The sequence below is a fragment of the Phascolarctos cinereus genome, unplaced genomic scaffold, assembly GCF_003287225.1.
Source record: "Phascolarctos cinereus isolate Bilbo 61053 unplaced genomic scaffold, phaCin_HiC Scaffold_3;HRSCAF=262, whole genome shotgun sequence".
Classification (NCBI taxonomy): Eukaryota; Metazoa; Chordata; class Mammalia; order Diprotodontia; family Phascolarctidae; genus Phascolarctos; species Phascolarctos cinereus.
The window spans coordinates 236,764,591-236,790,010 of record NW_027555736.1 but is presented as its reverse complement, the minus strand read 5'-3'; the positions used below and the strand labels follow the sequence as shown (position 1 = coordinate 236,790,010).

The 25,420-nt window shown below is 37.0% G+C and overlaps 1 protein-coding gene across 1 annotated transcript in view; it reads left to right on the top strand.

Annotated features, from left to right (window-relative positions):
* Positions 1 to 25,420, top strand: part of SLC35F4 (solute carrier family 35 member F4) — a 267,852-nt gene that overhangs the window by 186,062 nt on the left and 56,370 nt on the right. Inside the window, exon 2 of the mRNA XM_020986533.2 lies at positions 13,590 to 13,778. Within this exon, the coding sequence (XP_020842192.1) occupies positions 13,590 to 13,778 (189 nt within the window). The remainder of the gene's footprint in view (positions 1 to 13,589; positions 13,779 to 25,420) is intronic.

The window sequence follows — 25,420 nt, the reverse complement described above, 5'->3', positions numbered from 1 at the left end:
TCATCCAAGTCATGCCTGCCAAGTGTGAGTGTACCCCAGAGCTCTCTCCTGGGCTGTCTCCTCTTCTCATATTCTATTTCACTTGTGATCTCCTCAGCTTTGTTGGACTTAATTATCTCTATACTGATGATTCTTAGGTATACTTAACCAGGCCTAACCTCTCTCCTAATCTCCAGATTTAAATCTCCAGTTACCTATTGGACATCTAGAACTAGATGTCTCAGAGATACCTTAAACTCAATGTGTCCCCAACTGAACTAATTATCATCCCCTCTTCCCCAAACACTCCCCTCTTCCTATCTTTGTATTACTAACTGATGATACCATCATCTTCCCAGCCACTCAGGCTTACAACCTAGGTATCATTTTTGACTATCCTTTCTCTCTCTCTCTCTCTCTCTCTCTCTCTCTCTCTCTCTTTCTCTCTCTCTCTCTCTCTCTCTCTCCTTTCTCCTTTCCACCAATATCCAATTATTACAAAATCCTGTTGATTTTACTACCTTCATAAAATCTCTTATACAAAGCCCTTTCATCTTCCACTGCCACTACCCTGGTGCAGGCCCTCATTTCCTCACACTTGGACTTGCGATAGCCTTTTGGCGGATCTTTCTGATTCATCTCTCAGCAGTCCAGTTCATTGCTCAGCTGTCAAAGTGATCTTCCTAAAACTCTAGTATCTTCCTATCATCTCTTGGGACAAATATAAAGTCCTCTGTTTGGTGTTCAAAGCCTTTCATAACCCGTTTCTTTCCTATTTTTCCAATCTTAGATCTTAGACCCCTCCACATACTCTGAAATCTAGCGATACTGTCATCTTTGTTGTTTGCACAAGACACCACATCTCCAGATTCTGACAATTTTCACTAGCTCTCTCTCATGGCTCCCTCTTCATCTCTACCTTCTGGACTTCCCGGCTTCCTGCAAATCCTACCCAGCTAAATTGCCACCTTTAATAAGAAGCCTTTCCTGATTTCCCTAAACGCTAGTGCCTTCTTTCTGTTAATTATCTCAGTTTATCGTGGTAATTGTTTTCATGTTGTCTCCCCATTAGACTGAGTTTCTTGGGCTCAGGAACTATCTTTTCCTTATCTTTGTATCTCCAGTGCTAAACACAGTGCCTGACACATAGTAGGCACTTAATAAATACTTGTTGACATTGAATTTGACAAAATGAATTTGGCTATTATATATTCCAGTTCTATAAAGTAAAGCTTTATTATAGTTTTATTGGCATAACATTAAATTTGTGAATTAGTATTGTTAACAGTATAATTTTATCATATTATTCAGTCCAAACATAAGAAATAAAAATGCTTCCAACTAGTTTTTATTTTTAAAATAAAATATTACAACTGAATACACATAAATCTTAAGTGTGTATTGAAGCTATATTAACTTCCAGATATTTTATGCATTATAGTTATTTTGATGGAACTTAACTTTCTATTATTTTTCCCCTGGCTTTTGTTATTTGTATTTAGAAATGTCATTAATTTTTATAGGTTTATTTTGTATTTTGATACTTTATTGAAGCTATTATCTTAATTTCTTCAGGGAGTTTGTGAGATTTCTAAGTAAAGCATAATAACATCAGCAAATGAAGATTTTTTTTCTCCTCTTCATCTGTTTGAGCCTTTCTCTTCCCTTATTGCTACTGCTAATGTTTCTACAACTATTTCAAATAACATTAAGGAAAGGACCATTCTTTATATCCACAATATTCACTGTGATAAGTTCTAGAATTCTTTGAAAACAGTACTAATTTTTGGTTTTGGATTTATAGTTTTGTGATATTAAAAGTAATTCTTGTGGCAGCTAGGTGGCCCAGTGGATAGAGCTCCAGCCTTGGAGTCAGGAGGACCTGAGTTCAAATCTGGCCTTAGACGTTTGACACTTACTGGCTGTGTGACCCTGGGCAAGTCACTTAACCCCTATTGCGTCAACAAAAAAGTGATTCTTCTGCTTCTCTAATTTTTAGCTTTTTTCCAATGTTTTACTGTCAAAAGCTTTTTATGCACTTTTTGATAGATCCATGTTGTTTTTGTTTTTAACAGGTTCAATTATATTATTGCTTTTCTTTTTTAATTAATTTATTTTTAGTTTTCAACATTCACTTCCACCAGATTTTGAGTTCCAAATTTTCTCCCCATCTCTCCTCTCCCCTCACCCCAAGATGGCATACATTCTGAATAACCCTCCCTCAATCTGCTGTCACTTCTATCACCCCCCTTCTCTTATACTCCTCCCCTTCTATTTTCCTGTAGGGCAGGATAGATTTCTATACCCCATTGCCTGTATATCTTATTTCCCAGTTGCATGTAAAAGCAATTTTTAACATGTGTTTTTAAAACTTTGGATTCCAAATTTTCTGCCTTCCTCCCTCCCTACAGGTTATACATGTAGTCATGCAAAACACTTTCATAATAGTCATGTTGTGAAAAACTAACTGTATTTCCCTTCTTCCTATCCACCCCCCCATTTATTCTATCCTCTCCATTGATCCTGTCCCTCTTCAAAAGTGTTTGCTTCTGACTGCCCCCTCCCACAATCTGCCTTCCCTTCTATCATACTACCTCTTTTGTCCCCTTCCCCCTGTTTTCCTGTAGGGTAAAATAGATTTCCATACCCAATTGAGTGTGTATATTATTCCCTCCTTAAGCCAAATCTGATGAGAGTAAGATTCACTCATTCCCTCTCACCTCCCTCCACTTCCCCTCCACTGTAAAAGCTTTTTCTTGTCTGTTTTATGTGAGAAAATTTATCTCATTCTACCTCTCCATTTCTCCTTCTCCCAGTATAATCCTCTTTCACCCCTTAACTTTATTTTTTAGATATCATCCCTTCACATTCAACTCACCCTGTGTCCTCTGTCTATTTATATTCCTTCCAACTACCCTAATACTGAGAAAGGTCTCATGAGTTACAAATATCATCTTTCCATGTAGGAAAGTAAACAGTTGAACTTTAATAAGCCCCTTATGATTTCTCTTTCCTGTTTACCTCTTCATGCTTTTCTTGAGTCTTGTATTTGAAAGTCAAATTTTCTATTCAGCTCTGCTGTTTTCATTAAGAATGCTTGAAAGTCCCCTATTTCACTGTATGTCCATTTCCCCCCTCCCCCCAAAGGATTATACTCAATTTTGCTGGGTAAGTGATTCTTGGTTTTAATCCTATCTCCTTTGTCCTCCAGAATATCATATTCCAAGTCTTCTGGTCCCTTAATGTGGAAGCTACTAAATCTTGTGTTATCCTGAATGTGTTTCCACAATATTTGAATTGTTTTTTCTTGCTGCTTGCAATATTTTCTCCTTAACCTGAGAGCTCTGGAATTTGGTTATAATATTCCTAGGAATTTTCCTTTGGGAATCTCTTTTAGGAGATGATCAATGGATTCTTTCAATTTCTATTTTACCTTCTGGTTCTAGAATATCAGGGCAGTTTTCCTTGACAATTTCTTGAAAGATGATGTCTAGGCTCTTTTTTTGATCATGGCTTTCAGGTAGTTCAATAATTTTAAAATTATCTCTCCTGGATCTATTTTCCAGGTCAGTTGTTTTTCCAATGACATATTTCACATTGTCTTCTATTTTTTTTCATTCTTTTGGGTTTTTTTTTTTGTGATTTCTTGATTTCTCATAAAGTCATTAGCTTCCATTTACTCCATTCTAATTTTTAAGGAAGTATTTTCTTCAGTGAGCTTTTGGACTTCCTTTTCCATTTGGCCAATTCTGCTTTTGAAGGCATTTTTCTCCTCATTGGTTTTTTGGACCTCTTTTGCCATTTGGGTTAGGCTATTTTTAAGGTGTTATTTTCTTCAGGATTTTTTTGGGTTTCCTTTAGCAAGCTGTTGACTTGTTTTTCATGGTCTTCTTGCATCACTCTCATTTTTCTTCCAGTTTTTCCTCTGCTTCTCTTACTTGCTTCCCAAAATCATTTTTGAGCTCTTCCATGTTGGAGGCTTTAGATGTAGGAGCTTTGACTTTGTTGTCTTCTTCTAGTTGTATGTTTTGATCTTCTTTGTCACAAAAGTAAGATTCTATGGTCTGCCTTTTTTGCACAGTTTGCTCACGATCCCAGCCAATTGCTTGATTTTTAAACTCTTTGTTAAGGTAGGCCTCTGCTTCCAATGTGGAGAATGTACTGTCCCAAGCTTCAGGGGTTTTGTGCAGCTGTTTTCAGAGATACTTGAAGGGACCTGTAAATTTTCAGTTCTTCTAAGGTGATATGATCAAAGGCAAGGAGTTTACTCCTTTCCTTGGCCTGTGCTCTGGTCTATGAGTGACCACAAGCACTCTTCTTCACCTTGGAACCGTGAGGAGGATTCTCTCTGTACTGCTGCCACAAGCTCCACCATGCCAGTGCTCCTCCTTGCCCCAGGACTGCCCCCCAGAACTGTGGCCCAGATCCAAACATGGACAAAACAAGAGAACCCTGCCTCAGCACCAGCAAACAGATCCTTGCAATCCCCCTCCAATCAGCTGTTCAATCCCCCCACCATCTGTGGGCTGAGAGCTCTGGGTGCAACTGCTGCCTGGGGGCTGTGCCAGGACTGGGGCCCTACCACACTCCTCTCTTTTCCAGGTCCAGCAGACCTTTCCTACTGGCCTTCTAAGTTGTCTTTGGTGTTTGTGGTTTGCGAAGTCTGGAAACCACCACAGCTGCCCATGATTCATTCCACTGAGGCCTGCTCCAGGTTTGCCAAGGCCTGGTCTTTGCCTGCCCAGCTCACATTGAACTGCACTCCTCTTCCAGCCTGGCACAAGAGACTTTCCCATCAACCATCCAGGTGGTCTTGGGTTGGAAATTTATTTCATTCTGTCTTATTGTGGGTTCTACTGCTCCAGAAGTTATTTAAAGCTATTTTTTTCACAAGTATTTGGAAGGGTTTAGGGGTGAGCTCAAGCAAAACACTGTTTTACTCTGCCATTTTGGCTCTGCCCCTCTGCTTTTCTATTTTTCAACCAACCTTAGATTCATAGTGTCAATCTAACTAGGTCATAATGAACAATTTTTGGATAAATTACTATAATATTTTTCTTTGTATTTCATAAAAAATCAATACTCTTGGGGCAGGTAGTTGGCACTGTGGATAGAGCACCAGCCCTGAATTTAGGAGGATCAGAGTTCAAATCCAGCCTCAGACCAAATACTTGACACTTACTAGCTGTGTGACCCTGGGCAAGTCACTTAACCCCAACTGCCTAAAAAAAAATCAATACTCTTTATCAATATTAGTCCATGTTTCTTTTTTTTTCTTGCTATAATCTTTCATGGTTTAGGTATTAGCACTATATTTTTTCATATAAAAGGAGTTTTGTGGAGTTTTTCTTTTTTAAAGAGCAATTTTTTGTTGTACAAATTTTAATTATTCTTTAAATGTGACAAATAATCTGAAAATCCATCTAGACCATCTAGGTTTTCCCCTTTGGTAGCTCCCTTTTATTCAATTTTATTTTCTGAAATGATATTGTTTAAGATCTCTACGTAAGTCTCTCTTAATTTAAGTGTTTTATATTTTTGTAGACAATCTTCAATTTCTTTTAAATTCTCCGATTTATTGGTATATAATTGTGGCTAGTAGATTCTGATAATTTTATTTTAACATTTCTTCTCTGTGGTGATTTTCAATTTGTGGATTGTTTATTTCATTAATTTTATTTTTCTCCTTTTTCCTTTTTGATTAGGTTAGCTAATGTTTTGTTGATTTTGTTAATCTTTTTAAAGAGTTAGATTTTAGTTTTGTTTTCAAGTTTATAGTTTTTGTTTTCCATCTTATCTATTTCTCCTTTAGTTTTCAAAATTTCACCTTTTGTGTTTCTTTTTATTTATTTCCTGATTTTCTAATTGCAAATTCAGTTCACTATTCTTCCCCTTTTCCATTTTGCAAATGTATGTTTTCAGCATATTTTTCTTTGATGATTACTTTACTCATATCCCAGAGATTTTGGTATGCTATTTCATTTTTATAATTTCTTTACGTTGTAATTATTTGTATGATTTGTCCTTTGACCTGCTTATTTTTCAGGATGTTATTATTAAATCTACCTTTAGGTATGTATCTTTTAGTCATATTTTCTTTATTAATTATTATTTGATTACATTATGATCTGCAAATCATATGTTTAGCATGGTGCCTGGGCCTGAGCTATATAAATACTAGCTATTAGTATTTAATATTTCTGGCCTATTTACACTCATAATTTTTTGTTCCCTTGTATATGGTCTTTTAAGAACCAAGGTAGCGTATGGTTCTGAGAAATATATGTTTTCTTTAATAGTCTCATTTAGGAGATTCCTCATGTCTTTGATCTTTAAATTCTCTAACATTTTGTTCAGGTTGTTATTTTCTTTTTTATTGATTTTTCAGTAATGTTTGGCCAAGTCTGAGAGAGAAACCAATAAAATCATAGGTGCTGACTAAAAAATTAGGAAGTAAAATTTTATAAAGGTTATTTCCTACAATTATTGTTATGATTTGTATCCTTTTGCGACTCAATTAACTTTACAAATCTGAACCTAGTCCTTTTGGTGCATATATGTTTGATGTTTCCGGGGGAAAGTACTGATCCTACCTGGTTTTCCAGTCTTTTTTTTTGTTTAGGCCTAATACACTATTTCATTCTAGCCTATGATTCTGAGAACCAAGAATGGCATACTTTTGACCCTTTCAAATCTCTCCACTTCCTTTCCGCCTTTCCTTCATGAGGCTGGACAAAACCACTGCCATTTCCTTTAGGACAAGGGTGAAGTTTGAACAGAGGCACTGCTAACGGGCATGCCTCTACCTGGGCCCCCATTCACAAGCCTGTGAGTTTGCTTATGCTTGCTATAGTGGGCAGATAAGAGCTGGGCATGAGTATGCTGGGAGCTCTAAGGGTTAAAATTCTCTTGAGTTAACTTGTGAGGATTTTACCTTGTATAGAGGGGTTCTGCTTATTATCTAATAGGATCAGTTGCAATTATACTACATCCAATGTATAATTCCTTTCTTTTGAGGTTTTCAGGTTAAAGAGATTTATGGAAAGTGACTCTCTTCCCATTTTCTAGCCACATAATCTGATCTGACTTATTAGCTCATGTTTTCTGGGGACTCCAACACTTCATAGCAGAACTCCAAAGAAGTTGGAGATTCTGAAAGACTCAATCATCATTCTGTTGCTTCTTCCTCATTGAGATCTTCTGAACAGAAGCCATAACCAGGCAGCAGGAAACTGATTTGGCCTAGCTGCTAGCCATTACAGGGTTTGTAAGGGCAAATGAAAAGGGAAGCAGGTGTTTATCCCTAGCCACAAGAGCTCTGTAGGATGGGCAGATTCTGTGTCTCTCTTACAAGTGTCTAATTATCTAGTAAGCGTTTTTGCATAGAGGGCAGATACTGGTACGGTGAGCATCAGGAATATGTACTTAATGCCTCAATCCATCCTTTGGCCTGAGTGTCTCATAGGGGCACAAGCACCACAGGCCTTTTCCTAAGGAAGGGTCAGCTCACATTGATAACATTAAAACCTTAACATTAAATTTCCTGTGCAGGTGACTATAAGCACATCTGATTTTGAGTTGATTGTGTCATCTAAGAACTGCACAGTCAGGTGCTATAAAGCTTCTGTCACCAGCCACACATCTCATGTCTTTGCTTCCAAATATTTGTCATGAGACTCCCCTCCCCCCATTAGTTTTTATACTTTCTTTCTGTGAGGTTGCCATTGTCAAATGAAATACAGTTAGAAGAGACTTTAGGCTTTATTTATTACAGCTCCCTAACTTTACATTTGTGGAAACAAAGACCCGTAGACAGGGAAGTGACTTGCCCAAGGTCACAAAAGCAGTAAGTAGTAGAGATGGTACTGATTTCAGGTTTATTAATCTCCAAATGGGTACCTTTTCTATATACTAAGAATTTCATTTAGTGTTTTAAAGGTTTTCTAGGTGAAGGGATCAAACATTTATTGATTATCTACTATGGGCCAGGCACTTTATAAATATTATCCCAGTGGATCTTCATAACAACCCTGTGAAGTTGGTGCTATCATTACTCCTATTTTATAATTCTGTGCTATTATTATCCCATTTTACAAATGAGGAAATTGAGGTTGAGAGATTTCAAGTGACTTGCCCAGGGTCACATAGGTAAGTAAGTATCTGAGATAGGATTGAACTCAAGTCTTCATGACTCCAAGTTGAATCCTTATCCATTGTGCCATGTAGCTGCCACTTAGTAACAAAGTGATATTTGGGAAATTATTTTATCTCTCCAAATCCCAGTTTCCTCATAGTTAAAATAAGAATAATTATGCTTGCCTTGTCAAATAGATGTGTCCCCAACACTTAAATTGTTCTTTTAGAATTTTAAAAACTCATTCTTGTTATCCATGAATGGCCAATGAAAAATCCAGTCTTTAAAGTTCTGCTTATATAAACAAGCCTGTTACCAAACCATTGGTTTGGCGAGGCTGTGATCATTAAAATGTTGGGATGTTTTTCTGGGTCAGTCTGGAACCTAAGTGCTTTTAAATGTGTGTGTGCGGCATTTCATTGTATTAAGTTGGATGGATGGGTTATATATAAATATAAATATACAAAGCAAATATACAAATGTAATATAAATATACAAAGCAAGTATTCTTTTTTGTTTTTTTAATTTTTAGCTAGGCAATGGAGTTAAGTGAGTTTCTCAGGGTCACACAGCAAGTAAGTGTCAAGTGTCTGAGGTTGCATTTGAACTCAGGTTCTCCTGGCTCCAGGGCCAGTGCTTTATCTACTGCATAACCTAGTTGCCTCAAAAGCAAGTATTCTTGAAAAAGTGGTTCTTTTTTTGCATGGAAAAAGTCTAGGATGAGATTTCTGAAGAATTATTAGTTTAATGGATGCTGTATGTTCAGAGATAGTGAATTTCAAATTGTGCCTCTGTTTAATGTGATGATGATGGTGATAATTAATGATAATGATGAAGATGGTGATACTAGCTCTGGCTTAAGCATAATAAAGTAAGGATAAAAAGTAGGCTTTGTGTCACATAGAAAAGATAGTGTCCATTCCTCTGCCCGTATTAGTTTAAAAAAAATGTAAGCCAGGCTGCCTGGAGCTTCACCTTTTCATTCAGCATAGCTTGCTGCTTTGTTTCTCACTTGACATAATGACAGTGAAATGGAGGGCCAACCCTGATTTCAGCAGGTCACTGATTTCCTGATAGCTACACATTTCCAGTGCAATTTTTCTCTGTCCTATGTTGCTGTGGGGATGGCTGATTAATTTACAATCTGAAATCTTGGCTTCATATCTAAATATATTTTTTAAAAATTTCAGAGTAGCATAATTGTCAGCATTTGTTTTTAGATAACTGTCAAAATGATGAGAAAAGTATTTATTGAGCGTTGTTTATATACTTACTGTACAGCCATCTGAAGACATAATAATAGAAAAGGGAATAATTTTTTAAAATTATTGGCTCATTTAGAAAATGGATTAACTCAAAAGCTTCCAGCCTTTAGATGTGTTCCAGGTTCCTTTCCCTTTGTGAGAGAGGTGATGGCAGAAAGCCAGACTTATTATGGAGCTCCTACCAACACAGACTTTTATCCAAACACTACCCACACACTTCAAAAGGTAACCTATACCCTCTAATAATAAGCCTTTTGTGTTAGTTTTAGAATGTTTCCCCTACTCTGGTGCTTCTGGATAACAAGCAATGCTGGTAGATCAGAGTATTTTTTCTTAGATTAATTTTGAGAACCACACAAAATCTTCCATGAAAGAGAAAACCTCAAAACAATTTTTTTTAAAAAAAAATGAACTCTTTGTCTGGTATCAGATCCAGAATTAGAAAGTCATGCAAGTTCTGGCCAAATGTTTAACAATTATTCATTCAAGTATTTATTGAGTATATACTGTTAATAGAGCACTGGGCTAAGGTATTGTGGAGGGATTTAAAGGAAATAAGATAGAGTCACTAACTTTGAAGGTTTTGCAGTGTCTCTGAGGAAGAAACATGTGTCCATCAAGAATTATGTATGAATTCAATGAAATTTAATTAAACTATGGACCTATTTGTGCCAATACTGTGCTATGTATTTGGTGAGATAACAGAGTTTACATGTAACATGGGTATATTGGTCTATGGAGGGTTATCCCTTGAAGTATGAGTGGATATTCTCTGCCTGGTTTCATTCCTTTAAATATGTAAAGAAATCCCACATCTGGCTTCGTATTCCCATGTAGAAACTTGGGAGCAATTAGGTTCTAGCCAGGATAACTCAGGAGTTGCTATGATGTAATAATGAAGTATCTTCTAATTGACTGTATAGCCAGAAGACCTGATGACTCAGGGGTTGCTGAATCAAAGCTAAGAGCTCATACAAAATGGACAACCTGCCCATCTCTCTCTCTCTTTCTCTTTTCCCTTTGTGGACATAAGGAGGCAGGACTATACTTTGCTGCCTCAAAGAGCCAGGTGGGGGAAGAATGACTTTCCTATCTTCTATCTGGCTATGGCAGCTGTGATGACACAGCTACATCTTTCTCTGGTGGTTGTTTCCCCCTGATTTTAGGGAAATAAATTTCTAATATGGATATGTCCAGGCAGAGACTTTGTGAGTTCAGACAATCCAGAAACTGTGCCAGAGGTCCCACAAGTAACCAGAGACAGTAGCAGTAGCCACAGGAATTGGAAGGTGGCCAAACAGCAACCCTGGGATGGATGTGCCCAGGCAGCAAATTTGTGGGCATTTCAAGGTCTGGAGAGTTTGCAGAACAATAGCTGGAACCTTCCCTTTTCTCGCACTTGAGCATAAATGGAAGGCAGAGAGTACCAGCAGCAGTTGAGCAGTCTGGTCCAGCAGAGAAGTGACCTGTCTCAGCAGTAGATTAGCCTAGAGTTGCCATACTCTGCAAAGAACCACTCCAGTAAAGAAACTTATCCAACCCTTATGCAACACTCTCCAGCAAACTTCATGAGGACTCCGCAAAGAGGATAAAGGACTTCCAAGGCCAGGGGTTGGGCAGCACATCTTTGCCATACATATTCTTTGTCCATATGCTGTGCTTTCATTGTACTCTAACTTTAAAACCCATTATTCCCCTGGGTTACCTTTTAAGAGCAAGGAGAGAGTGTTCACCTGTTTTTTTCCTGGGGATTTTTTTGGTAACTATTGTTCAGCTATACTTTATCAATTAATCCCTTTTCTAAAAGGTAATGGAATAAAGTGATTGGCTGTTAGTGGGGAGTATACTAGTGGGGACTTTGAGTGACATTATTAAAAACTTCAGTCCTTTAGGGTTACCCTATGGACCCTGGAGAAAATAAAAGTCAGCTGCCCTCTGAAGACCCCAGACAATGAGTACAGGTTTGAGTTGAAGAGTGAGCCCCAGAAGGGGTGCTAAATTGCTTTCTTCATGGAGAAGTCAAGTAAGGGGATGACATATGTACAAAATATCCATAATATGAAATAGTATATGCTCACCAAAGCATTTGCCTATCGTATGGAATATAGCCCATGCATAATCGAATAAAGAGCTTTTCTTAAGAAAATGAGATTTTTCTAGAAGAATCATGCCAAAGGTTGTCCTCCATATTTAATTAGTCCAAAGGAATAGGTGCATTAAGAGCTCAGCCTATGTTCCTGAGATTTGGCAGAATTTCCACTGGCTTACAGAATGTCTTTTTGATCCAGAGTTTCTGCCTAGCAAATGCACAAGTAGAGGGGAATGAAATCTGTTTTTAGTAATTATATAATTTTAATCCTTTATTGAAATGATTGTTTCATTGTGTTTTGTGGTCCACAAGGGTTTCATTGCATTCTAATTCCGAGTCTGAATAACAGGACTAACCTGAACTTGGTCTGGCTGAGAATATTGAACGAAGGCTGCATCAGTAATGAAACATGATGTGTTTGGGGTAAAGTGAGGGATTACTTTGGCTGGAGTGGAAGGTTTGTATTAGAGAGTATTGGAAGATAAATTTGTATAGAAATGGAAGGATTATATCATGGAGGGTCTTTCAAAAAAAGGTTGAGTTTGGACATCATCCTATACTTATCCTAAGTTTTTTAGATTTTAAAGACTCACGTTAAAATTAAAACAAAACCATTCTGTCAAAATACATGTGCATCATGGTGCACAAAGAAATTCAAGCCTACATCATTACAAGACCCTTATCACCTCTTGCCTGGACCATTGTCCAGGCTAATTGGTATCCTTCCCTCAAGTCCTACCCTACTGCAATCTATCTTCCACTACTAAAGAGATTTTTTTAAAAAATCAAAGGTATGACTATGTTATTATTCTATGAAATAAACTTCAATGGCTCCCTATTAACTTTAGGATCAAATATAAAGACATGCTTGGCTTTTAAAGCCCTTTACAACCAGGCCCCAATCTATCATTCTAGGCTTGTTATACCTTATTACTTTTTTCACATTCTCTAGTCCAACCAGTTTGGTTTTCTTGTTGTTCCTTACACTTGACATTCCATTTCCCATCTCTTTGGGATGAGCTATCCTCTTTTGAATGAGCTGCCTTCTTACCTCTACCTCTTGCAATCCCTTCTTTCCTTCTAAACTCTGTTCAGTTGTCTCCTTTCACATGAAACCTATCCTATAGGCTTCCTACAACTGCTAGTTCCCTGACCCAATTACCTTATATTTATATTCTATATATATTATACACACACACACACACACACACACACACACACATTATATCCTCTTTCTCATGATAGAATATAAGCTCTTAGAGGACAGGAGATGTTTTATTTTTTTCTTTCTATCCCCAGTGCCTAGGATACTAATTGATAGTGATTGACTCAAGGACTCTTTGTAGTGACTGTATTGCCAACTAGGAAATCATTGTTCATACAGGTTAGAAACCACTAATGTAGATAATTGGGGGTTATTGACTATTTCTGAAGTCTTAGAAAGATTATTCTGGCAATGATGTGCAAGAAGACTTGGCAGTGAAGGAACTGGAAGCAGTTAGACTAGATAGAATACAACAGCTAGCACTGAAAATAAAAGGGTAAACATGATGTATAATTTATATCTTCACCATAAGTATAATTCATCTTTTTTTAGGTAAGATAAACCTTCTGATTTGCAAATTTCCTGTGGGGAAACCTATATTATTATGTCAACAATAAATGTAGTTGATAACAGAGGTACAAACCCAGATACCATGATGTATACTAAATAGCTGGTGGATTTTTTAGGGGGAGGGGTCTAATGATCTCATTGGTATAGGGAGTCTCAATGAAGAAACTCCCTCTACCAATTCCTAGTTGTAACTGTTCTGCAACTTATATGATTAGAGAATTGGCTGGGGTGGGGCATAAAAGGTTAAATGGTTTGACCAAGGTCGCACAAAATATGTATCAGAGGAAGGACTTTAACCAACATCATTCTTACTCCAACACCAGCCTGTCCTCTGGCTTAGGTATCTCCTACCTTGTAAAAAATAATACTTTCTTCTTAGGAGTCTATTATAAAACTGTGGTTATTCCAGCTATTTCACTGTTGAGTTGTTAAAAAAAAATCTGCTGCATCTTTTTCCTCCAGGAAGTTCTCAAACTGACAAAAAAAAAAAAACCTCTTTCTTCTCAGGTACCTCTAGATCATCTGTCATCCGATGCAAACCAGGAGCCAACTGCCCCAATTCGCACAGTAGCATTGTTAGGCAGCTGTCCCCTTTGTCTGGTGCTGAAGATTCTGCAGCCCCCATTCTTGAACTCCAGAATCGAGGTTCCTCTGGAGTTTGTGGACACAGCAGAGGGGAAAGACAGAACAGATCAGGTAGGCACGTCAACTGTTCTTAAGATGTCAATGTGTCTTTGTGACAAATATTCTTATTTATCCATCTGTGAAAGATGTCAGACTATGGAGGAGTTAACACAGACACCTTTGAACAACCAAACAACACAGGAATATTTGGGAGATAAGAGGCAGAGAAAGAAGGAAAGTCTAAACATATGATCTAGCAGGAACATTGCCTAATAGCTAATAAAGTAGGCACTGGTACAGAAAGCTTTAAAGATGATTAAAATACAGACACCTAACAAGTCTTAACAAATAATTATTTTCCCCATCTTCAGGCTCCTGGAGAACTTGGCTCCCTTATTATTCTGAGCAGTGGTTTAAGCATATCACTCTCTGGTTCTTAGAAGTAAAATTTTGTTAAGTAAAAAATGATAAAAGACATCAAGGGATCAATTAGCAACTGCTGTTCACCTTTATCTGGACCTCATAAACACCAGTCTAGATGTAGAGAGTGATCAGGGTACACTAGATTAGTGGTGGTGGGGGATGGAGGCACATGCAGTGGAGACCAGGGTAATGAAGATAAGGAATGGGCTGGAGGTAGTGTTTGCATATAGGTTATATTACACTGTGCTGGGCTTACAGGACATGAGTCTTGATTTCCCACTTGGAGTCAGAGCTCAAATACTGCTTCACATAACTCTGTGACTATGGATAAGCCATATTTAATTCACGAAGCCTCAGTTTCCTCCTCTATATAATGGAGATAAAAAAACTCATACTATCTTACAGGGTTATTGTTAGAAAAACAGTTTGCATATACCTTTAAGTGATATATTAATGTGAGTATCCATAATTATTCCTTGGTTCTAATTCCTGTTCTCATTCTATAAATCTTCTCACTAGTTAGTCAATTAATATTTATTAAACATCTGCTATGTGAAGGCCACTGTGCTAAGTGCTGGGAATGCAAAGAAAAGCAACTGACAGTCCCTGCTCTTGAAGAGCTCGCAGTCTAATGGGGGAGACAGTATGCAAATAACTACATACAAACAAGCTATGTTTAGATATTGTAAGGCATTGAATTTAGAGTTAGAAAGACCTGTGTTCAAATCCTGCCTAATTAGGTTTGTGATCCTGGATAAGTCATTTGACCTCTCTGTGCCTCAGTTTCATTATTTGTAAAATAAGTACATTGGACTCAATAACCTCTAAAATCCATTCCAACTCTTAGTCTATGATCCTATGATATTAGGCTCATGACTCAGCCCTCCCTCTAATCACCCAATCCATCAGATCCATGTTGTCTTTGCTCACATTTTTCTCTGAAATGATCAGCCATTTCAATTATATTCTCACTAGCCTAGTAGGACCCCTACAACCTTGACCTTCTGCTATGCCTTAAAGGGTGAATTCCCCAATATGATTTTTCTACTCCCATTCTTGGGCTCCCAAATTCTTCTACTGAAAATCACATTTTTTTCTACTTAATTTATAATCTTTCTCTCTCTCAATAATCGCTTTGTTTTTATAGAAATTTCCCACAACAACTATTCCATACATTTTCCAATTTAAGCTCAAATTCCATTTCTTTTTGCTCACTCAAAGAAATTAATTTAAACATATTTTACTGAGATCAAGGCCATGTGACATGAGCTCTCTCAACTTTCCTTCTTTCCACCTTGAAAATTCTCTTTTCCTATTAAATATTCTGGTTAATAGAAATCTACTATGAATAAGTGAATGCAGTAAGAGCATTTATTAAGTACATTCCATGTACAAAGTATTTTGCCAAGTGCTAGAGATACAAATGAGAAAGCAGAAAACATGTCTGTTCTCACAGATCTCACATTCGAATAGGAAGAAGCTACTCATATAGGAAGTTTCAGGGGCAAGTCATATGAAAAGGCTTCCAAGTCCTTAGGGTGCAGGGGCAAAATTGATGGTGATGCATCTTCTTTAAAATAATTTACACTGATAAAATCATCTCTTTTTCTTATGTTGAACCATTTGAGAGTAGCAAGGATTTTAGCAGCAGGAACTTTCTTTTCCTCTCTTTTCTTCCTTTTCCTTTCTTTCCTTCCTTTTCCTTTCTTAAGTACTTTGACTGCTGAGGAAGCAACGGCTGAAACATTTGCAGGAGCAGGTCAGGTCACATCTCTACAATAGCTGTTTCCCTAGATGAAAGTTTCAGGATCTGGACTGGAAGTGGGACCATTATTTTCGTGACGCTGCTGTTCCTGGGGTTCTGTGGGCTTGCCTGATTATTGGTGACAGTTGATCATCAGTTTATGTGGTTGGTGGCAAGGATAGTGGGCCCCTTCTCCACAGAGATTTCTCCCCTTGGTGATGGCTATGAAGGTCCATGCTAGGAGAAGGGATCATGGTCTGAGTAATACTGCTATTCCCAGGGCTCTTGGGTCCAAAGGCCCTGGGCTCTTTCTATAAAGGTGTTAGAGGAGGTGATGGTTGAGGTGGTGGTGTTAGTTTGACTCATCTGACTTGTGAGCCAGGAGCACCTTAGTTCAAAGACCCACCTCTAAATATGCTCACCCTAAGTGAATGTCTACTCTGATGCCTTGGCATAGAGCTGGCTTCTGAATTCTGAAAGGTTATGCCAGGAAAGTGAAAACTCCATCAAGTCCTACAACAGATCAAATTTTTAAGAAATCCAAGTTCAGAGATTCACCAGCAGACTGGCACCAGATGGTGAATTTTTCTTCTATGACAATTTCAGAAGACCATCTAACACTCATTGCCTCCATCCACTTCTTCACTACCAACTGTCCAATTCGCTGTAATCTAGTTTCTGACTCTACTACTCTATAGAATCTACTCTCAATGAACCACAAAATTCAGTTACCATTTCTCAGTCTTCATTTTGCTTGACTCTTGGCAATATTTAATATGATTGACCATCTGTTCTTCCTTGAAGCATTCTGCTCACTTTCACTCCATGATGGTATGTTTTCCTGGTTGTCTTCCTTCCTCTTTGACTGCTCAATCTTTGCTTTATTCCCTCTGGTGAATAGATGTTATTAGGATTTCCATTTTATAGACAAGGAAACTGAGATGAACAGAGGTTAAATGACTTGCCCAGGATCACGCATGTAATTTCTGAGAAAGTAATTGAATTTGGGTCTTCCTGACTCAAAGTCCAACGCTATCCAATATGCCACCTAACTTCCTCTGCCCATTCTGCTGCTGCTCTCTATGCCTCTGCAACAAGAACAACTAGTTCTTGATTTATCCACACAGTTGCACTGAATGAAGCTCTGTCATTGATTTATAATCCCCAAGTTACTTTCAATAAATCTAGAATCCTCTTGATGGCTGGTAAGATTTTTTTATAATCCACTCATATTCCTGGATAATCAATTAAGTAATCATTTTTTTCTTCCTCCAAAGGTGGAAAGAAAGGAGAAAGAACTCATATAATGTTACAGTTTTACCTATAACTCAAGAAAAATAATAATGCAATATCAAAGGTCACAAATAACAATCCCCTTTGTTACACTCCCATAGCACTCTTTTGGTACCTCACTTCTTCCATGCTTAACTGTATTGTATTCGTTAGTATAAATGCTTTATCTTTTCTATTAAATGTTGAGGCACTTGAGGGCAGAGAGCATGTCACCTTAGACAAACAGGTTTCAATTCTATTTTCTGTAAAATGAAGGAAGTGATTTAGATGACCTTCAAGGTCTGTGAGAGCTCTTGGTATGACATAGATGAACTTTTTAGTTGGTTGTGACATGGCACTGATTAGGACAATGAGCAACGTGGCCTCACAGTCTTCTTGATTTGAGAAAAAGTGGTTAAGTGATCAAAAATGAATAGTATCCATCCATCCAAAAATGAATAGCACCACAATAAACTCTAACTGGTTCAATGATCTAAATATTTTAAATGATTTTTTAAAATGGAAGGAAAGCAATAATATTTATCAGTATTTAACTTTGGTGAGTACCAAATAACACCACAAAATAAAATAGATTATATCTGAACTACTTAAACAATAAATGACACTAAAAAATAGGAAATGAACAACAGAAATGTTCAGAATAATTATATGGAGAAGCTTATTGAACATAAATCTATTGACACAGCAAAAGGACCAAAGAAGTGCAGAAAGCAACTTCATCAGCAAACATCTGACTTAGTTGCTAGGCAGAGAGTCCAGCACAAAGTCAGAATAGCTAATCATTTGCAAAATCTTATAAAGAAGATTGTTGTAAAATTATGATCAATATCATTTCAAAAAACATAAGAGAAAATTTAGCAAGATATCCAAGCAAAGTCACACCCATGGGCATTTAAGAATGAAAATGGAAGGAGGGCAATAAACAAAAAAGTGTAAAAATCATCATAAGGAATTTTTTCTCCAACAAAGATGGTAGAGCGGTAACACTTTGAACCTAACACTGTAGTCCCAGTTGTGCTTATAAAGGTGGTAAAAATGACAATAAAAAGGAAAAAAGACAGGAAAAGCTTGGACAAAATGTGATGATTTTGAGGATCAGTATACAATATCAAAGCAAGGGAAGATACTTAAGATATGGTAAAAATCTTTGGCCTATTTAACACTGAAAAAAAGATGATTACTGTATCAATGTATATAACTTCTGCCCATCCTTACACAATCTTTATGAGTAATTCACACATGAATCAAGACATCTTAATGATGGTATTTATAAACAAATAAGTAGACTTTCACAAATTATATATGATCATGGACCACATCTTTACCACTTTGCAATTGACTAAAAGATGCAGAGAATATATGATCTCATTGTGCTTATTGTTTGTTGATTATGAAAAGGCTGCCTTTAGGGCTTTTTTTTCCAACAAGGTACCTCACATTCATGTATCAAAATCATTCAAGATTACTTTAAAGATCTAATAATAGACATAAACCTGTTCAAGGATGTCTGATTATAAACAACAGGTGAGGTACAAAATGAGGAGATACATGCTCCCCAAAGGTATTCACCACCATCTGGCACACAGTGAAAATTAAAGAGGGTCTTCAGATGGATTTTTTGTGGATGATAGCTTCTAGATGGCATCAAGTTCCAGAACACTGCAAAGCCTCCTGCAGAAGAGCTCTAAGCAAAATATAATTTGATCTGATCACTCGTAGAGGAAACATGAACTATACAAAATGTTTACTTCTCACACCAAAACACATATTTGCATGGACAACCTATGTCCATCAGTATTTACTCGGGGACCGACATTGCATATGGACAATAAGTTGGGTCTGGAATCCAAAAGGAGAAGGCAAGAGGACTAGATTGCTTTCAGGAAACTGTAAAACTCCATTTTTCACTCCAAGCTTCCCATACATCTTATCAATGCTACTATTACAATTCTACTAGAAGTGAGACACGGAATACAAAAATTTCTGAAAAATTAAAAATGAGCATCACACAGAGAGCATAGGAAATGTGCATGATGGGTATGAACAGGTGGCCACATATAATCAACCAGGAACTTTGAGAAAAAACAGGAGTAAAAGACGTCAGCAAGGAAATGCATGATAGAAAAAGAAGACAGCGAAGGATGGAATTTGGACAGCCAGAATGCTTCACTGTTGCTCTTGTGATGTCAAAATAAAGTGAGAAGGGCTTCTAGCACAGTGGGTGTGTCTCTTGTGGCAAACTTAGGAGAAGTCATTATTTTGCAGCCAGCCTAACATAGGCTAGCCCAGTGATTCAGGTCAGAGTATGTTAAATTGCACATGGAGACCATAAAATGCAATTTAAAACAATTTAACTCTTCACAAGAAAATAAAATAATATAACTTTCAAATTAAAAATGCTATCAAACAATGGTCACTTCTAATTTACCAGGACAGCCAGCCACAGAAAGTTAGGAAAGCATTCCCAGTAGGCAGGTGGAGCTCTAATAAAACTTCTGGCTCCAAGGCTCCCTATCCCCTTAAAGGACCAGTATCCAAGTTAATAGGGCACTGGATGAGGCCCCTGAGGAGGGAAGGGAAGGAGTAGATAAGGAGTAAAGGTGCAAAGGAATGGAGGTGGAGGAAGTTCCAGACCTGCTAAGGTTGTAATGGGAGCATGAATATACTCCTACCCACAGTGGTACAGGATGGCTCTCCTCTATAGAAATGGTCATAATTTCCCATCTGCCTCATAGTAACAAGGGAAGCCAGCTGCTAACTATGATGATTGATGGCAAACTGAACTTTTTCCATTCCCCATTTTTTAGGCTGGGTGTGTCTAGCAATTGTTTCTAAGTGTGTTCCTTTATTCTCCTTTAAATTGTTTTGCAGAACTAGGTACTCTTCATAAACTGCTTTTAACAGACACATATATTTCCTTGGGTCCATTGCTACTATTGCCTCACCCTCCTTGCTACTTCAGGGAAAATCATAGTAAGTGGGATGAGGAATACTTAAGAATGAAATTCTGAGGACACAAAAAGAAACTGTCTAATGAGGAGAGTCTAATATGTGACCAAGGAACTCACCAACCAACTTGGATTTTATGTGTCTGTCTGTGTATCTATGTACCATCTATCTATCTATTTGTTTTGTTCATTTATGTTTAAAACTAGGTCTTCCTATCTTGCCCATACTGAAAGGGCAGAGACTACTCATGGGTGTGATCCCACTATCAACTGACACATGAGCTTTGACCTTCTTCATTTCCAATCTGGGTTAGCCTCACCTTACTCATTCTGGTAACTCCCTGATCCTGGGAACTCACTATATTAATGCTGAATGTAATTTGTACACCTAATTGACATTGGGTGTATATCAGCTCAGAATTCAAAAAATCTATGAGTCTTAATATCCCTGAAACATGAATAACAGATAACAAGCCCCATATTCACCCTACTTAGATTTTAAAAAGAAATATGGAGAAAATAGAAATAAGGCCAGGTAACAATATGAATATGATCAAGGCACCATCTTATAAAACTAGGATAAAGAGCACTGACTTTCAGAATATGCTACGGCTAGCAAGAGACCCTTAAAAGACCTAAAATGACCCTTAAAGTTCTATTGGGGAGGAAAAAAGAGGATTGAAGAATGGCTAGGACCTTTGCTTGAGGGTGTACGGGAAGGTGATAAATGACAACATAAGAGAAAGTGAGCTGTTTAATTTGTATTTTGTTTCTGTTTTTCTGCAAAGAAATATGGTCTTTATGCTGGAAATGAGAAAACAAAAATGACTAATACAGAGTTAATACCTAAGAAAAGTGAAGAGAAAGAGAGAATTGTTTTGCTCTTGATAAATCCAAGATAACCCAGATTAACTACATCCTTGGGTTCTGAAAGAACTGGCTAATGTGATTAGTGAGCTGTCACTGATATTTGAAGGACTGTAAAAAATGGGTGAAGTACCACAAGATTGGAGAAGAACAAATGTTGTTCCATGCTGTTTAAACAAATGTCAGGGTCTACAAACTATAGGCCAGTTATCTTGCCTTCAATTCTTGGGAAAATTCCTAAGCAGATCACTAAAGTGATGATTACTTAATATCTAGAAAGGCACAGGCTGATTATGAAGAATAAACATGGCTTTAGCAAGAACAAATCATGCCAGTCTAGATATAATTTATCTAGATCTAAGAAAACTTTTGATAAAAAGCTTATACAATTCTTGTGGAACTTGCAAAGACACCAATCTAGGCTTGCTAACAAGAGAAAATATTCCTTAAAATTAGAGGTTTCCTCAATTGGTGAGCTAGAGGGGAAGATTCTCATTGATTACTCTTCCCCTCTGCTTCCCCTGTTATAGTCAATGATCCTGGACTATGATAGACACCTGGATGTAGACCCTTTCTGTTACTTCTTTCCATGAGTTATATGTGTGGGTGGTTTGAGTATTTCCCACAATCATTACCCCCAAATCTAGGAATTCAAGGATGAAATTTAAGAGAGAACTGGAGACAATTTGTTCTATAAAGAATTACTTAGTTACTATAATTTTTTTTACATTCAATAAACTATATGATTATATTACACTGTTTTTAACTCCATGAATATGAATTAAGGAGGGCAGTGAATGAGAAAGAAGAGCATAGGAAGAAAGATTGGGGACTTGTGAACTATGTGTATAGACCATAGATTTCATATTTTAATATTTTGAAGAATATTCCATGTTATCCCTTACATTAATTCCATCTCTGGTCAATACCACTCCTTGAAGTCATGGGTTCAGCATAGGGTAATAAAGGGATCTTCAGTCTGAAGTCCTCTGGTGGCCATTGGGGATGTCACAGTTTATTTTAGAAAGGCTGTCCTAAATATGCACAGAAGAGATGCTTAAGGAGACCACTGGTCTGGTGGCAGGAATAAAGTATCACCTGGTAGCCAACTAAGTTATTGTATTTCCTTATTGGATAATTAGTACAGAAACATGTTATCTTTCTATAGGCTTAAGGAAAGTAAGACTTGAGTCACATGAACCAAAGGGCACCTAGGATGAGACTACAAGAATTATAGATATCACAAATGTAGAACATACAAAAGAACATGGAAAAGCTATATAAGGGATATAAAGCAAGTTCAGCAGAATCAGAATTACATATCTAGTTAAAAACTATTATTTACTTTCAACATTTAAAAAATTTTTAAGTTCCAAATTCTCTCCCTCCTACCACTCCCTCCCCCATCCATTGAGAAGGCAAGCAGTAGGATATCAATTATACATGTGAAATCGTGTATACGTAAAACATATGTCCATAGCAGGCATGTTACAAAAAAAAAAGAAAGAAAATAAATTAATTATGCTTTAATTTTTACTCAGAGTTCATCAGTTCTCTCTCTGGAGGTGAACAGCATTTTTTCAGTATCAGTCCTTTGGAATTGTCTTGGATCATTGTATTGTAGCTAAGTCTTTTGGGCTGTTATTGTAGACACTGTTCTGGTTCTGCTCACATCATTTTGCATCAGTTCACGAAAGTCTTCCAATGTTTTTTCTGAAACCATCCTGCTTGTCATTTCTTATATAGCACAGTACTATTCTATCACAATCATATACCACACTTTTTTTCTTATCTTATTTTTGCTCAGTTACATGTAAAAACAATTTTTGACATTTGCTTTTTAAAATTTTGAGTCTAAATTCTTTTTCTCCATCTCTTTCCCCCTCCTTGGGAAGACAAGAAAATTAATATGGATTATGCATGTGAAGTCATGCAAAACACATTTCCATATTAATCAAGTTGCAAAAGAAAACACAGACCAAAAACCCCCCCAAGAAAAACAAAGTCAAAAAGTATACTTTGATCTGTATTCAGACTCCAGCAGTTCCTTTTTTGGAGATAAATAGCATTTTTTCATCATAAGTCCTTTAGAATTGTCTTGAATCATTATATTGCTGAGAATAGATAAGTCATTCACAGTTGATCATCATACAATATTGCTGTTATTGTGTACAATATTCTACTGGTTCTGCTCACTTCACTTTGCATCTGTTCATATAAGTCTTCCCAGGTTTTTCTGAGAACATCCTGCTCATCATTTCTTATAGTGCAATATTGTTCCATCGCAATCATATACCACAACTTATTCAATTATTACCCAATTGATGGGCATCTCTTCAATTTCCAACTCTTTGCCACCAGGAAAAGAGCTGCTATAAATATTTTTGTACATATAGGCTCTTTCCCCTTTTCTTTGATCTCTTTGAGATATAGGCCTAGTAGTTGTATTACTAGGTCAAAGGGTATGCACAATTTGATAACCCTTTGGTTGAAATTCAAAATTATTCTTCAGAATGGTTGGACAAAGAACTGTATACTTATTGACTACAACTATACATAATACACACACATTTGTATGTGTATTTATTCTTCTTTTCTTTCTCTTCCCTCCTCCTTCCTTTTTTCTTTCTTTTCCTTCCTCTTTTGTTTTTTCTTTCTTTTCTTCTTTTTTCTTTCCTTCCTTTCTTCTTTCCTTCTGTCCTTCTTTCCTTCATTTCTTTTCTTTCTTTCTTTATTCATTCCTTCCTTCCTTCCTTCCTTCCTTCCTTCCTTCCTTCCTTCCTTTCTTTCTTTCTTTCTTTTTCTTTCTTCTGTCTGTCTTTCTTTCTTTCTTTCTTTCTTTCTTTCTTTCTTTTCTTCTTTCTGTCTTTCTTTCCTTCTTCTTTCCTTCCTTCCTTAGCTGTTCTTTATCTGGCTAAGAGTTGAGTGGAGCACTTGACTAAGGGAAGGGAGAGCTAATTTCCAGAGGGTGGGCTGAGGACTTGGGAAAGAGTGAACATGTCCACATTCCAAGGGTGAGGAGCCATCACGAGGAAGGAGTAGGTTATCCATTCAGCCACCCTTGCCAGTTGGCACGACTGAATGTTTACACATATGTAAGTAGCATTTTCAAAAAATTCAAATATAATACTATATCATTTGTTTATAGCATATAATTGGATTGTCAGTGTGTTAGTAATATTATTTCTTATCTCCTAAATCTGATTACAGTTTTCTTTCCTCATAAACTCTTTTATTTATTTAACTCATTGCTCCTTCATTGTCTGTATTTGTGTAAAAGTTACATTTTACTGTTTTCGATGTCAACCACTCATACACTGCTATAATTTTTAAAGGCCATTTATAGCTAACTAGAAAAATTCTAATCAAGTTTGTTTTGCAAGCACAGTTATATAAAACAGAACCAGCTATGTCTTCTAAGAAACCTTATTATAGTTCTTTTACTGTGGTAGGAATTACTGTTAGTCTGATGATAAGAAATTTGGCCAAAGATGTTGAAAGATGGGAATAATTAATGTTAGAGGGACTGTGGAAAAAATAATAATAGCAGCATTTTTGTTGTTTTTGTTTTTCATTTCAAAAAATTTATTTTTAGTTTTCAACACTCACTTCCACAAGATTCTGAGTTCTAAATTTTCTCCCCAACTCGCCTCTCCTCCAACCCAAGATGGCATGCATTCTGAATACCCCTTCTATCTCTCCCCCCTTCTCTTATCCCCTTCCCCTTCTATTCTCCTGTAGGGCAGGATAGATTTCTATACCCCATTTCCTGTATTTCTTATTTCCCAGTTGCATGTGAAACAATTTTTAACATGTGTTTTTAAAACTTTGAGTTCCAAATTTTCTCCCTTCCTGCCTCTCCACCCACCCTCATTGAAAAGACAAGCAACTCGATACAGGTTATACATGTGTGGTTATGCAAAATACTTCCACAGTAGTAATGTTGTGAAAAACTAACTATATTTCCCTTAATCCTATCCTGCCCCCCATTTATTCTATTCTCTCTTTTGACCCTGTCCCTCCTCAGAAGTGTTTGCTTCTGATTATCCCTTTTCCTAATCTGCCCTCCCCTCTCTCATCCCCCTACTCTCTTGTCCCCTTCCCCCTCTATTTTCCTGTAAGGTAAGATAGATTTCCATACCCAATTGAGTGTGTATGTTATTTCCTCCTTAAGCCAAATCCTATAAGAATAAGATTCACTCATTCCCTCTTACCTTCCCCCATTTCTCCTCCACTGTAAAAGCCTTTTCTTGTCTGTTTTATGTGAGATAATTTACCCCATTCTACCTCTTCCTTTCTTCATCTTCCAGTATAATCCTCTCTCACCCCTTAATTTTATTCTCCAGATATCACCCTTTCATCTTCAACTCACTTTGTGCCCCCCCCCTCTCTCTCCATACATATAATTTTTTTCCCCCCTCCAACTACCTTAATATTGA